This window comes from Clavelina lepadiformis, chromosome 4, assembly GCF_947623445.1.
Source record: "Clavelina lepadiformis chromosome 4, kaClaLepa1.1, whole genome shotgun sequence".
Taxonomy (NCBI): Eukaryota; Metazoa; Chordata; class Ascidiacea; order Aplousobranchia; family Clavelinidae; genus Clavelina; species Clavelina lepadiformis.
The window spans coordinates 4,230,123-4,246,479 of record NC_135243.1 but is presented as its reverse complement, the minus strand read 5'-3'; the positions used below and the strand labels follow the sequence as shown (position 1 = coordinate 4,246,479).

At 36.0% G+C, this 16,357-nt stretch overlaps 2 protein-coding genes across 3 annotated transcripts; one reads left to right on the top strand and one right to left on the bottom strand.

Moving 5' to 3' along the window:
* The first annotated feature begins 3,890 nt into the window (after positions 1-3,890).
* Positions 3,891-5,967, top strand: LOC143452734 (uncharacterized). The gene has a single exon (XM_076953792.1). It carries the CDS (start codon positions 4,653-4,655, stop codon positions 5,325-5,327), a length of 675 nt encoding a protein of 224 aa, XP_076809907.1. The 5' UTR covers positions 3,891-4,652; the 3' UTR covers positions 5,328-5,967.
* A 503-nt stretch (positions 5,968-6,470) lies between these two features.
* On the bottom strand, positions 6,471-15,572 carry LOC143452733 (centrosomal protein of 89 kDa-like). Of its 2 annotated transcripts, XM_076953790.1 has the most exons (18): positions 15,423-15,572; positions 14,612-14,762; positions 14,092-14,195; positions 13,790-13,892; positions 13,267-13,340; positions 12,918-13,004; positions 12,208-12,370; positions 11,684-11,824; positions 11,138-11,331; positions 10,592-10,702; positions 10,070-10,155; positions 9,786-9,901; positions 9,446-9,626; positions 9,171-9,234; positions 8,870-8,973; positions 8,121-8,352; positions 7,707-7,876; positions 6,471-7,145 (listed from the first exon to the last, which is right to left on the bottom strand). In XM_076953790.1, exons 1-18 carry the CDS (start codon positions 15,456-15,458, stop codon positions 7,049-7,051), a joined length of 2,214 nt encoding a protein of 737 aa, XP_076809905.1. In that variant the 5' UTR covers positions 15,459-15,572; the 3' UTR covers positions 6,471-7,048. The 2 variants fall into 2 exon arrangements, with proteins under 2 accessions (XP_076809905.1, XP_076809906.1); XM_076953791.1 differs by lacking the exon at positions 12,918-13,004.
* Positions 15,573-16,357: the final 785 nt, after the last annotated feature.

Genomic DNA, 16,357 nt, shown 5'->3' with positions numbered 1-16,357 from the left:
TCATGACATGCTTGTCAATTGGCCAGGCTCTTTGTTTCAAAGAACTTTTAATGTTTAGTCAATCTCCTATAAACTGTATGGTAATTAAACAGAAGTGATGACATAATATCATCAGATAGCCTGCATTTGGTTACCTTTGAACAGGATTTGAAGTTTGAAGTCTATTTCCTTGTAAGTTTGCGACATAAATATCATATATTAGTTAATTAATCAACTGCTGACATACAGTATAATCTCCTAGGCTTACTGTAGTTATCACATCATTAGCAATTCTATATTTATCTTTACGTTTCGTCCTGTGTCTTGTTGTATGAAATTTTCCCCAATTCATGTTTCCTGTATAGGCTATTTTTGTACTTCGCATCAGCGCAATGTGCTCGCAGTCTGATCATCAGCCATGCTACTGTTCAGTATCATATCTAAGGTTAGCTCTAGCAGTGTAGTTATGTGCGATGAATTATTTCCAGATTTCTTTTCCTCTGCAGTTTTACGTCATGTTTATAGGTTATATGTTGCATTATTGGTATAAAAGATGTACTTAAACAATCTTGCTAAATTTCAGTACCAGGTTTCTCAGGCTCTAGTATATTTTCTCCAGCATCCAGGCAGGATAGCGACTGTCAAAACAGCGACTGTCATAATGGCGACTTCATAATAGCGACGTAATCAAGTGAGCGACATTCCAAACAGCGATTGTCTAAATGCCGACCGCATTAAAACAGCGACTGTTATGATAGCGACTTAACTAGGCTTTCCATTTTTCCAAATTTTTTTGTTGTTTATCATTGCTACTACAAGGCAGAGACCTGACTCAGCGAATGAAAAGATACGTGACAATGAACACACGAATCACTGTTGTACAGCAAAATCGAGGCCAGTATGATCTGCGGCAGTTCCTTCGAGCCCTTGCTCGCAATTTAGAAATAAACGTGTCTTGATTTTTATTGCATTTTTATTGCATTTTTATTTTATTTTATTGCTTTTTAAATCATGTGACTTCATGTGACTATGGATAGTCCAAATAAAATGTTGTTTTAACCCTTTGCGGTCCAATTTATTTTTACCGTTTCGGTCAGTCTAGGTCCAATTTTTTTTTATTGCATTTTTGGGTAGTTTTATATGTGTAGAGTACGGCTGTGAATTTTTTTTGTCGAAATTTTTTTAAAATTTTTTTTTTTAGCGTTTTTAAAAATGCTACTTTTCGCAATTTTTTGCATCATGTATTTTCTAGACAAAAGGTATCACAATATTCAAACACTTCTGTCGTTTATTCAAACACAAATTCCGTTTGTATACAAGTAAAATTATCACACTCTTATCACACTGTTATCACACTGTTATCACACTGTTGAAATTTTCTGGTGAACTCCTGTATGATGCCTGGACTTTGGTCAGTCTTTGTAGGTGACTTATGTGTGATATTTTCTGAAACATTCTCCCGGATGAAGTCCAGGTTTTCTTTGACATGTTTCACAAAAGTATAAAGTGGTTTTCCTTTGTTCTTTGGTGTTGCAAACCATACAATTCTTTGTGTGACCTCTTGCTCCTTTTTTGATGAAATGTGGTAATTTGTTGAGGCGCTCAGCAGAATCGCTTTCACTTGGCCTTCCTCGTTTGGGGTTCCTGTTGCGGACGTCTCCTATAAGTTGCACAATCACCTTGTTTCTGTATTGTAGGTGTCTTGTATCTTTAAGCTGTTTCATCTCCTTGTAAACCAAGAATGAGTTAACCATGCATACTTCAATCAACCAGAAAAATAGCTTTCTCCACCACCGCAGCGTTTTTCGTGTGAAGGAGTATGATGCGCAGTAATGATCAGAAAGATCAACTGCGCCCATATTAGCTGTGTAATCACGGATTACATCAGGTTTCTCTACATCTTCCTGCCTCCCATTTCGCCAACGACTGTGGGGTGCAGTGTCCGCATTGTGCCAGGTGCTGAGCATCAGTATCAAGCGTTTATCTTGCCATCCAAGTGCTAGAATATTTTGTGGATGACGGTATGCTTTCAACTGTAAATTTTTCAATCGCAAACGCTTCACTTCAGTGGGTAGCCCAACCCTATTTTTCTGGATAGTTCCAGTAAGGTGGATTTCATTCTGAAGCAGTTCTTTTGCTAGAGTGCAGCTTGTATAAAACCGGTCTGTGTATACATGATAACCACTTGCTCTGACTTTTGACAGCAGCTTGCCAACTAAATGCATCACGATTCTCGATGTAAACGGCAGATCTTGACGCGACAAATTTTCTGTAGTAGTTTTTCCAAAATAGGGTTCAAAAGCTGAGATATACCCAGATTCCGAGTCAGACAAGACATACACCCGAAGCCCCCATTTGGTAGGTTTTGAAAATATTCCAATTCTGTTTCTGGGATCTTTTCCAAGTTTGGTCCCACATCAGTAGCTGTAAATGGGTGATGAGGAAAATCACTGTCATTATCATGCCATACTCTCCATCCATTAGGGTCTACAACATCATTAGAGGTAGATCCATCACTGTCTGAGTGCTCATCTGGATCAGAGCTCCCATCATCACTCATTTCCATATCTAAATCAGAAAAATCACTCTCTTCATCAACCTCCATGTCTGAATGATTTTCATCTTCAGAATCAAGCATTTCAAGTACATCATTAGCACTAAACCTTCTAGCAGCCATTTTACTATAAACAATCCAATACTATTTACTACAACTCTCGTCTGTAAGGTAGTAATAAAATACAATAACAAGCAAAATTCATTATTGCTGAGTGCAAGAATTGCTCATGCCTACCCCAGTTTTACTAACTGTTTTCCAGTTCCAACTTAACTTCAACTTAACAAAAGTCAGGGAAAAACCCTAATAAATACCATCTACTATGTTCCAAAATCGATAAAAAATGTTGTAACATTCTTAGCATGTTGGTAGACCCGTAAAAACCGCTGTACACAAAAGTCATCCTAGGGATGTAGGTGGACAGCATTACATAATTTTGTTTATCATCCCAGGGATGTAGGTAGACCGCAAAGGGTTAAAGTCCCTTTTGGTTTCAATCTTTCACTACGCAGTATTTGCCTGTTTCTGCGTGCATACGTGTGTAGAGAGGTGTGGGGGATGGAAGTGCGTGTGCGCGTAAGCCTTGGATTTAATAAAAGAAGTGAGGTCGCTGTTGTGGCAGTCGCTGTTTTAAATGAATCGCTGTCGTGTAGTCGCTCTATTGACAGTCGCTGTTTTAAATGGATCGCTGTCGTGTGGTCGCTCTATTGATAGTCGCTGTTCTGACAGTCGCTATTTGGAACCCGAGCCATTTTCTCCGATTAAATTATTCTCAGCAAATTTGTACCAAATATATCGACGTATTGCTATGACCAGCTTCCGATGTGCATGAGAAATGCTTACCGGTTATTGCTGTATTAGTATTGCTTCATTCCCTTTCGTTATTGCAAGAAAAAGTATACTATGCAGATTTAGAATATGTATATTTGCTTGGTGATTATTTTTCCTCGAAATCTAAGAGCTCGGCTTTGGGGATCATTCCATTGTGTTTGTAGCTTAAACATGTTATATTAAATGAGGTTATAGTCAGTTATAGTGTTTCCACTTGTCAGTAAAGTGAAGCATTGTGACACGGGTTAGTTCAGAAAGAATATGACGACAATTGCAGTGAATTTGAACATTTTCGTCACCAATTTATGTATAACACGGTCGGTTTGCCAATTCAATCTTTATGCATTCTAACGTTGTATCCTGCATCATATATGGTTGTGGAGAAGTTACCGGACATATAGCTGCAAATTATACTGCAAATTATTTCTGTATAGGCTAACATATTTAGCACAAAAAAGGTTTTCTAGATCTTGTCTGGATATGGTGGCAATTGCACACTCGAGGCGAAGGGTTCTTGCTAACTTCCACTATGTATATTGGATGTGTTTTGCCCATAACTGTATAACTGGTCATAAATTGGCAACGGAATTTAAGGTAGACACGAACCTGCAGTGAACGCAAACAATGTTATGATTTCTGTTTGTTAATCGGAAAAATGTAGGGATGGGCCGATACGAACCCAAACCCGAATAGATTCGCCGAATATCGCCTTTATGGAAGATTCGGGCGAACACGAATACCAACAATGGCGAACCCGAATACAATATTACTTATAAATTTACTGACTTTTGTTAAAAATGATGATCTAGTTTCCCGACAATGCTAAACTAGAGTCAGCAGTACATACAATGAAGGTCGTTTTCCTAACGATTTTGCTTTATCGATCGTTTTTTAAACATTATTTTTCAAAAGAAAGCGATTTGTTTATCGATTACGTCATTTTAGAAGCAAGACTTGACAACTTGTGGAGGAAATTTTATTGTTTGGTTCTAATACGAATAGATTCGGGATTCGTTCGTGTCGACCTTCATGATATTCGGGTTCGCACGAACCCGAATAATCTTCCTCGCGGCACATCCCTAGAAAAATGTTTTTAAAGCAGGCCTATTATCTTGTGTGACTTTAAAACATGGTCATATGATCTCTAGACCTGCCTTATATTTATCATCATGATTGCACACACTATCAAAATATTTTTACATTAACCACCACGCCTTACTAAACAGTGTAACCAGCTAGGCCTATGCACTTCGCCACGTACTGAAGGCTTTTCAATATTCTAGTCGTTATGGCTTGTAAAAAAACAGCAAAGCTTGGGCCGGATTTTGACTGGAAAATGTTGAAAGAAGCTAACTTAGAGCAATTGGAAGACTTCGTAATGAATTTTTATGTGAAGGACGAACCTATTCATGAAATGATGAAAGTAGAACCCAGTGAAGTGTACGAGCATCAGCGGCAAAGGATTAAGGAAAGATTGGCGGAAAATGCATCCGTTGCGATTGTCGAAAATACAAGTGGTAAATTGATTGCGATTTCTATGAATATCATCAGAACGTCAGAGAAAGTGGTGGCAGGCGCGAGCAGTGTAACGTTGCCGCCTGCTAAAACCAGTAGAATTTATGATCTCTTACACAAACAGTTCACTTTTGATATGCCCGGAAATTTAAAAGAGAAAAGAATGTATCTACAAACTCTAGCTGTGGATTCTGATTACCGAAGAATGGGCTTTATGACATCAATGATTGCAAAATGTGAAGATTTAGCAAAAGAGTTTGACTGCAAATATATTATTTCGTTCACGTCTTCCACGTTTGCTCAGAAAACCTTTCAAAAACGAAAATATACAAAGTTTAGTGAAGTGAATCTTGCTGACCTTGTAGACCCAGATGACGGAGAAAAAGTTTTGAAGACGCCACATCCAATTCACACGCACGCCACTGCTTATTACAAGCAAATTCAATGAAATATTTTACTTAACCAAGATTCCAGATTGTTTTATTTTTACTACGTCAAAGCTTTTCGGAGTAAACGGTGATTACCGAAGAATGGGTCTTATGACGTCACTTGTGGCGAAATGTGAGCAAGTGGCAAAAGGATTTGAATTGAAATATGTTTTCGTAACCACCGCGTCCGCTTTTGTTCAGAAAACATTTCAAGAAAAGAATATACATATACTAAGTTAAGTGAAATGAATCTTTTTGATTTTGTGAACCCAGATAACGGAGAAAAACCTTTCAAGAGACCACACACTCATGTCAGGACTTATAACAAGCAAGTTATTTGAGAACAAATCTGTCCATGGATTTTTCCTGCTTCAAATAGCCAGTATTTGTCCAGCGCAGACTGGCAATTGAAGTGGACAGATTGTCAACTGCTTACCGACTTAAAGTTGGGCTATTTGGGAACCTTGGATATGAGAAGATATAGCTGCATACATTTCGACAATAAATCAAACATTGAATGAAAGTACGTGTTTCCAACAATTGTGTTTAATTGACCATAAATAACTTGCACATAATGTCCTGTCTAAAGTTCATGCATGTAATTTATTGTGTTTATTTCATTGTGACGTTTTTTTACGAAGAATAAGTAAAAAGCTGGAACGTTGTATGCAATTTTAACTATCTGATAGCTAGATAAAATTTTGTCGGTTTATGGCTAAGGTTAGAGTTGTTGCGTTGTTCGGTTGCCGGCTCCTGACTCAAAATGCTGCTGCTCCAGTTGTACGTTGGCTTAGCTCATATATTGAAAAACCACGACCTTCGGAGTTCAACGCTTTTATCAAACTGCTGTCTTGTGCGCAAGCAGTGCAGACAAGGAATTGGAAAACGGACGCGCAGTAAGAAAATTACCACTGGCGGGGAGTATTCTGAGGGCGCCAACCAGCGACAAACCAAGAAGCACCCAACGGCCGCTACAGGTTAAACGGATAACAAATGCATAGTGTCATTTGCGCGTTTTTATGGTTTTTAGCAAATTTGAACTCCTCTGTTTTCTGAAGCGGGCAGTTCAGCAGAACAGAAATGGTGTTTGACTCCATGTTGAACTTAATAAAAAGCTTAAATTCACAGCTTGTCGTCCTCTCTAATCTCTACATGACGTCAACTGTTGAAAGAATTTCTTCTATTATGCCACAAACAATACACAAATCGATTGAAATGCGCAAGTTGGATTTGAAGTTATCCTCAAGGTATTAATATTTCAGTTGATGCATGGGAAGGAGGACTGGGCGGTCTTTCGTATCTGTGTGGGCATCTATAAATTGAGTAAGACGTTACCATGCATTTTCAATTTAGGGAAAAAGTTCATTACAAATTCGAAGCAAAAAATACAAGCAATATACAGTGATTTTTGACATTACGGAACGAAATTGACAACAATAATAAATCTTCAGAGTTATAAAAAGCGAAGGACTAATGAAATCAATCACATAAAAACGAGCTAAAAACCTTGGCTAAAAACTGCACAATTCGTACCGAAAACACGATTCAATAAAGGTTACCATAACAGGCTGGCATTGAAAAAAGCAAAAGCAAAGGGTACATCAAGGCGCATACAGAGTGTACTAAAAACAATTTCAAAACATGTGTAATAAGTGCAATTGCAAGTCGTGCTCGCCACTAAGTTTGCACAATATCTTGGTGACAAACTCTACCAGGTCTGACGTCATCATATTCTCGTTTATCAAGTGGAAATTTTCGACCTGTGCAAGGCTTCCATAATACGACGGTTTTCTGAGCTCGCAGCTTGCCAAACGTTTTCCAGTTGCTTTTCGATTTGCCTGGTTTCCAAAAAACAATACAAACTCTTATTGTACAGGTGTAGGCACAACAGCCATGTACCAAGCACTTTCGTGTCAGCCTAGTGCTGTATGTCATATATAAATCAGTTTAATGGCTAAAAGCCTAATTTTCCCCGAGCTAACAATAACCAGATGTAGAAATTTGCATTTACAGCTAATAATAACCCAACAAAGATGTTGCTTGTTAGTTGTTACTAAATCATATCACGCAACTAAACGAAAATTCGTCATTCTAAAACATAAGTAAAATGCTGATGCCATGATGTAAGATGTTTAAAATGTCCTCGACGGCATATAAAGCAAGCTATTGCAAATAATCTTACAATGCAAGTGTCAGTGACTCAGTGTCCCAAAAAAATCACTGAGTCTATTTAACTGTGCATATTTATCTCTTCCAAGACGAAATAAATTTAAACTAACTCCGCAAAATATGCATTTACAGTTAAATTTATGAACTTAAATTTGTATCCAAAAGTCGTCGTTTATAGCAAAATAAATAACCTTTTAATATAATAAGAATAATAACATAACAATAACAACCTTTTATTAGTGGCCATGTCATCCAAAGCTTGTTGTTTTTGCTGCAGCATCTTCCTCAAATGAGTCATCTTCCTTTCATATTCCATTAGTTGTCCTGTATGGGTGTCCTCCACTTCACGGAGACGATCAGTGGCATCTTTGCGGTGGGAAGCAAGTTGGAGTCTGTGTTGCTGCAAAATAATCTGAAGTTATAGCCAGTCTATTCGAGCAGTTCCTTAACCTATCACCACTAATTATATGAATTAACAAGAAATGTGATATCGCCATCTTACTTGGTTCTGTTCTTAACATGTTGCCACGTGACTAATAATTAGCTTAGACATGAAAAAACGCCAACACAGTGTTCATTAAAATCATTCCAAATCCAGTTCGAATACATTCCTTGAAGTCGTGACTGTTCATAAATAACTAAACCTTAAGTGATTCTTCCATTCGTCCCATCTCCCATTTTTCTCGCATCGTTTGCCTCAAAGCGTGCTGGGAGGTTCGTTGCTCCTGCTCCGCAACAGCCGCGAATGTTGCCCGCTCAGTGGAAGCTTTTTCCGCAAGTCTCACCATGTTGGCGAGATGAAGCTGACTTTCAATTTCGCGCTTTTCCACTTCTTCGAGGTCAAACTGAAGTCGCTCAATCTTTTCTTCCTTTGATCTGGTGAAGGAAAAACAGCGTTGATGACATTTGTAAATAATGTAGACATGTAAATATCGAGTGAGTGAGGCCAAAGCATCATCCAAAACGTACAAAGAGTAAAGTTTTTAAGGATGGTAGCATATGAGTTATGTTTCAAAATACTGAATCTAATTCAATTAAGCTTTCTAGCCTGGCTGGCTACGAGAAAGAAGAAGCAATTTTATATGATGAAAAAAACAAACGCTTTTACAGTGAAGCTATTTAAAAAATTTGGCAACATAACCTCTAAAATCCGTGTGCCAGTACCAGCAATAGCACTCTAACTTGTAGCGTTAAGTTCAAGCATGATACAGAATATACTTATAGAGGAAAAAGGGCAAATATGTGTGAAGTAAAATGTACTTCCACAGTAATTATTTTTCTTTAGAAATTGGTGGAAAGTATAACTAGAAATTCTTTTAGTCGATTTATTTAAAAGTCAAGCATAACACAGCCAAGTAACCCGTAAACCTTCACATTTTAAACAAAAACCTACTTTTGTGACATCTTTAATGCATCGATTTCACCTTTTAATTTTTTATTATTGGCCGTTACTTCTGATACTTGCAGAAGGGCTTCGCTTTTTTCCCTATGAGCAGCCTGGAAAAAACAGAAATAATTTCAAACTTGGACTAATTAACACCAAGAGTTAAATAAAAGTCACAGCAAACAGTTATATTGACAGAATTTTTTGCAAATACACAGAAAATTGTAAAACTGCTGTATTATTGTATAATGCCAGTATTTCTATTATTCTATTATTACTATATTATTCCGGTACATCCTGGTATTTCTACCTTAACATTTTTCATGACTTCTTTCATTTCTCTTTCATGATTCTCTTTCAGTTCTTCTATATCACTACATTTAGAACAAAATGAAACTTAAATATTGGAAAATTTTTAAAGAAGAAAATAAACCGAAATGTTGTGTGACGTCTCTTAATAAAATCACACAGACAATGTTTACATTTAATAAAACGTTGGAGTACTTTACTTTCTTGCGCCTTTCTCAACTACTTTGTTTACAGTACATCTTGGAATTTGACATTGACGGCAATAAAACATCATACCTTTTGCACTGGGCAACAGCACGAGAGTATTCATTGGCGGGTATTCTGGCGCTGCTCTCAATTTGCAGCTTCTCAAACTTTTCCATCATGCTACTGAAACCTTCCTTCAGCTGTTGGCGAGATTTTTCCGCTTCTTGATAATCAGCGTCAGTGATCGCCAAGCGCTTTGTTAGTTTGGATACTGTGATCAAAATAAAAAATGTTAATTAACAGCTTACAAGATAAAAATATAAACATTTTGATGAAGTTTTGTTCATAATTCAATAATTTACAAACAAGGTAAATAAGAAAATGGCATAAATTTGTTTTTAATTTATTAATACCAGCTTGAGTAAATCACCTTCATTGATATGGTCTGAATGCATTTCCTTCAACTTTCTTTCCATTAACTGAAGCTGTTCCAGCTGTACCTGGATTTCTTCAACCATCAAACTGTTTTGCTCCTTTAAGTTGTTCCTGGTCAAACAAAATGCAGAAAAGTCAACAGAAAAATCTAAACTTCAGTCGTTCTATTGTTTAATATAATTGGATTATTCTAGTTTAACAAAATCACTAGTTACAGCTTCGTTGCGAAACCAAATCTACATCAGGCACTTTAGAGTTTAATTGAACAACATAAATCACCATTTTTCCTGAGTGATAAATGGTTGTGCTCTTCGGTCCTTAGTGGCAGCTCTTAGAATTTCATTTTCTTGCAATATTCCTTCCATCTAAAAAGACTATTCGCTAAACAGGAACATCTTTAAACTCTATTATAGCAAATTCTTTTGCATATTCATTATAGAGCAAAAATACCAAATGACATGTAATTGTAATCCATTCTCTATTGTGTTGTATTGTTTTATTTGTCGCCATAAACCGTGCGGAGCGAAAGTTACGATGCTAACCGTTGTAGCTATAGCACAATAAAACACATGCTCGAAAACAGTTAACAAGCAGGAAAAAGTGACAAAGTCCAAGGGCTTAAAACATGTAAGATGGCAATAAAACAATTGTGCTATAAGATGGTAGGATAGCATGGCCACCAAATCCACAAAAGTTAGTGTAAGTGTTATTTAGTTGTGATAAGCTATATTATGTCTGCCATTTTCTTGAGTAAGTATTCAAGTAAACTAAAAATAATGTTTAAATAACATTTCACCATACTTGTTTCCCCAGTTCTGAAAACTTGTGTACATGACTTGCGATAATTTCATCTTTTGTTTCAAGTTGTTGATCGTAGCTCAGAAAAAGAGGGGAAAGGTATTTCGCGTCAGTCTATTAAACACAACATTAATGTTGATTAAGAAATTTATTGTTAGTTACTTTTGTACTGTTTAGTTGCTTCGTAAAGCTTTCATTATTAGCTTACTAGTTATAAATCACTACGTACTTGTATAAATATTTACATATATATGAAAAAGACGAGTTTCATGAATGCAATAAACATTAATAATTTTCTTAACATATTTGTAATGCATGATTCTTTTGTGCTTTGTACTATAGTTTGCATTGTGTCTTCCTTAATTGCTTTCACTTTATTTTTATATATCAAATACTATCTTTACATCATCATGTAATAATAATGAGCATTATTCATTTCCAACATTTTGGGCTTTGTTGAGTAGCGAACGATAAAACACACCATAAAAACACCAAATAGAATAATGCTTATTATTATACAGAATTACCACACAAAATCACACCACATACCAGCCACTTCTGTTTTGGTCCATGAGTAGGCAACCCTTTCACACCTTCTAATGAATCAGGATTAGTGCCATATTTTGCCTGGTAACGACTTAATTCAACATTCAATCTTTGGACAGCATCCTTTAGGGTTTCATTTTCATCGACCATTTCTTGTATTTGTTGGTTTAAGACAACACCTTCAGCTCCAGACATACCTGGCAGATAATGATGTAGTTAAACAGTCTGACGTACTCAAGGTCTACTAAACATGCACTTTCACATGTATTCAAATGATTTCAATATCCACACCTGGTGGTTTATTGATACGAGGCAATGATGTCTTAAAACCTTGCCTTGTGTTATAGCTATAATATTCACTTCATATTTTTCGACACAAATTTGTGTTGTAAAATTAACCTGAAGAGTGCCAAACTATATTATTATTTCTTATTTAACTTCTAAATTTATTTAACTCTCCTCAGCAAACTACGTTTCATCAAGCGCACAAAGCACAATCTGAAATGAAAATGTTGGCGTCTTGGTGTATGGTTGAATAAACAAGCTTACTCTGCTCCTTAAGCATGGCAGCAATATCTCTGATGAGGTCTTTATCTTCGTGCTGGTAAGAATTCTCCTGCGGTAATGTAGCTTTTTTGGCATGTATTGACCTCAAAGTGGCAGGACTGGATTCTTCATGCAATTTGCCGTCTAAACGCAATAAAATCAACATCCTACTGTTCATTTTTAGCCATAAGCTGTAGGGAATGAAAATGCAATGCTAACTATCGTTACTACACAATCAAAAAATGCTTACATGCAATTAACAGATACAAAATACAATACAGTTACCAGTCACACATGTGAAAACTGACAAAATAAGCTAGAAGAGAACGAAACTTTGCCATGGACAAAGTTTTTCACTTTGGCAAACAGTTTCTTAAGTTCTGCACATACAGGAATAGTTCAGCAACTACATTATCCACTAAAGTAATTCATAGCAACATTTTGTTGATTACATTTATAAGAAGTTGCACAACAAGCAACAAATGGCTGTTAATTTAAAATTCAATAATTTCTTAAAAACTTCTTACCAGGAGAGTTATTCTGCATCATCTTCATGATCATCTCTCGCATCTCCTCATCTTTAAGCTTCATTCTCTCCTCCAGTTCATCTTGTCGGAGAGAGAGATCTTGTTCGCTTGGAACGTTGCTTTGCTGGTCAAGTGTTGAATGATTCGACGGAAAAAGTTCTCTCTGAAACAAATCAGGCAGAATTACAAGTTGCTCCAAACACACACAAAGTTTTATGATATGATAACCCTTATCCTCGGACTGAGAAAAGTCTTTGGACAACTTAAACCTGGCAATGATTCCTCATCGATCAAGCCCCAGCTACCAAGCTAGCCTTTATGTGATTTCAAATTGTCATATGTCTTTTATTTTGTTTTTTTATATCATATTTCTCAAATTTAGAACTGTCCACCAAGTCCGCTGAACAAGAGCAAGTGCCGTTAATGCCTTGCCCAAGATCATTACAAGCTCAGTATGGTGCCACTGGGTATTGAACACGAAACACGAGTCACACTTATTATGAAACCAGTGCTCGAACCATTAGGCTATCTGGTTTGGTTACTGGTCATAAAAACAAAAATTCCTTTTGCAATCAGTACATACTCTACCGTGGTTAGACAAGTATAACAACGTGATGGGAATATTTAGTAAAAATTACAGTTGAACAAATGTCAATTGAAAATTATCTAATTAAGTTTAAATAACCACATTGATAATGAAAAATGTTTACAGGGGCAGTTTGTGCAAGCTTGACAGGTTCTTCAGTGACCAGTGCCGTAGTGTTCTTTTTTCGTTTTTTTGATCTTCCTGTTCGATTCTGTTAAAAGTAATATAGTACAATGATAAATCAACTGCAACAGATAGGTAACTGATTCCGATTTATGTAAACCAATTTTACCAAGTTTTGTGGATAATCCATTGAATTGAAAGTCTTTAGCATTGTGTTAAGAACTTTACAAAATATTTATAAAATCATTTGAATGATGAGGAAACAACACATAGTTTAAGTGGTGCAAATACTTTCCTCAGTCATAAATATTATGATACAATATCATACCAAGATTAATAAATGCATGTACCTTGTTTGGGACTGCATATACCTCGGCTGCATGGACAGTTTTTACAGCAATAGCAGAACTTGGACCAATCACATCTACAACCAAAAGTAAGATAATGAAGGTTATTGAGTGCAATACTCAAGCAAAGACAGATTTACTAAAATGAGCTGTGTTTGGGAAATGAAACAACTAAAAAATAGCACACCTTCAGCATATGTACTCCGTGTGTATGTATGCAAGGTGAGTTCAGTATATAATGACACTATTAGGAACACACGAGATAGGAAAGTGAGACAGTTTTCGATGAGAAATCATGCATGTAGAGACAAAAGTTTGATTGATCAAAAAGAAGATCCAATTCTTTGTTTATTTATTACAAATCGTAGAAACTGACTTTACCTTGTCTGTTGATAACCAAATACTGAGTCTTGTGCATGTGTGTGTCACACTTTTCAATAAGGAGCATACGAAAAGTGGTGAAGATAGTAAATAGTCAGGTTGTGTATTCATAAAATTTCATGTATATTCCAGAAGTAATACACACCTTCTTCATCAGAAGTTAAGTGTATTTGAGCAGCGCCCAACTGAGGCAAGCTTTGAGGAGCTCTACCCTTGGGATGGGTTGTGATCCGAGCATACAATTCATCCTAAGCAAAAACACCATAAAATTGAATTGAAAATAGCTGTTGATCGGCAAGTTTGTGGGAAACAGTTCTGAGGATCTGTTTCTTAATTGCTGGCATAACACATGAAGATTGCAGACACATAAACTAGTCTTAGGTTATATGATAAATGTACGATCACAGACTGACTGCATATGAATGTGAATTTCACAGTAGATGTTACCTCCTCTATGAAATCTTCCTCTGACTGCCGTCGTTGTATCGACTCCATACTTACGTCAAGGTGTTCTATCTCATTTCCAGCCTTTGCAAGTGCTATAGCTTTTGCTGTTATGTTAAAAAAAAAATATTTAAGTAATATCCTTTGAATTTGTGTGCCGTATATACAATACAAAAAATGCAATGACAGCATCACAAATATCGCAATAAGCCCACTATATATATATATATATGCACTTTAAACAAGGCGAAATAAGCCTACAATATGTGGTACTAAATGATACCGTAAGTGAGAATATCTACATAAGAATTTAAACAAAATATTATCACATCATTGTGAAAACATGTTTGTAAAATGAAAATTACCAAAATATATCAAAAGATATTTCGTGTAAAGTTCAAAACTACAAGAGTAACACAAAAACACTAAGTTTGATAAACAAGCACTGAGAGTGTAGATCTAGCTAAACTTAAAATTTTTTTATATTTTGAATTAAGTTATTAAGAAAACAAAGAAGCAGCACCTGCCACGTTTGCACCGATCATCGCTGGTAATATGGGTGAAATAACCACCTTTCTCTTATTTTTCTTTTTGGGTGGGATTGGGGTGGGAGGGGGACTATCTGGCACGGCTGTAAAAGCAACCGGTGGCACTAAAGCCATGCCAATATGTCTCTGTAAATTTAAAATCAATAAAATTGAATACATTTTAAAGTGCAAATTGTAAACAGATGTTGATATCATATCAAACCAAACAAATAACACCCGTACCCACAATATAAGCGCAAATCATTACAGAAAAATGTTTACAACAGCAGAGCTGTGTTCTGTGTCTTGAAATGCTTTAAGTGACAGTCATTAAAGGAATTCATATACAATACATATGTATTAAAGGTCTTATTGTGTTTTAACACATTTTCACCACTTATATACAGTCATTTGCAAAAGTAAAGATACTAATGCATGTGACTCTATACACGAGGTGTGTTCAAAAACTATTGAACTTTTGGGCATAACAACATGATTATGCAGGTAGAAAATTTTTTTTTCAATGCTGCTTGATCACTTTCCTTCTGAGTTAACTCAGCCGAGTTTTTCTATTCCTAGTAACATTTGGGTAGAAAGTGATTCGTTCGACGCATTGAGGCACGGTAAAGTGAAGAATATATCGGCATCTCAATTGAAAATGTTGACAAAAGCGTCAAATGAGTGAAGTCATCTCCAAACAAAACACTTTGCTCAGTCGACAAGTGATTTAATTCTGGATCTTTTTTGAACAGACCTGGTAACTTCAAATAGACTTATCCTTACATACATATGAATAACTTCACTTACGTATGGAGATTGATCCTTCTTCTTAAATAAGGACATCTTTCAGATTTTTTATGAAGAAGTTATTTTTGCAAGATTATAATAAACAACAAAGCTACACACACACATATATATATATATATATGAGCTGTATTTGGACATTAATAAAAAATATGACCTAAATAAATAATATATTTTTCTCGTTATTACGAAAGAATGAAATTAGCAAAAAGATCATAAAGAAGAGAGAAGAAGAAGAAGCACAGAAGTGCAGAAACTTAAACTCGGCGATGGTTGTCAGAATCTCAGCTAAGCTTATTTGTAACGCTGAACTGACGGATACAAAACTAGTTCTATCAAGCCTAAAGTGTGCTATGTATATAGCAGCAGTGAGGAAAAATTTTACAAACCAACTAACTTAACTTGTCTTGAAACATTATTGAACATTGAGACAACCATTATTTGGATTATTTAAAATAAATTGATGTGAAGATAAAAAAGTTCGACTTGCACGCTGATGAATCTTATGCGTGCAGGTTCCACACTTTCCACTAAATCTATACTAGGCCACATACCTAGACCATGAAGCTAAAAAACGTTGGAAAGACACCGCCCTTTAGGTAAACAGAAAAGTAACCTAACCACGCGACCAGCCTTTTCCACTATAATTACATGGGCTTGATGACAAGAAAGCTTACATTGTTACAAACCGCCATTTAATCCAGAACTTTGGCAATCGGACAACATTCTCAACATTCCATTGAGTCAGCGTCACTAGTTACATCGATCACGTCACTTGTTACGCAAACCCAAATTTTATTATTTCAAGCTGCTTATGCACGTGACTGACGTAAAAAATGGAATATTCATAGAAATCTAAAAACAATAAAATAATATTGAAAGTAAAATAAAAATTATTATTGGTAGTCTATGCCATAGACCCTATGCTATGGTATACG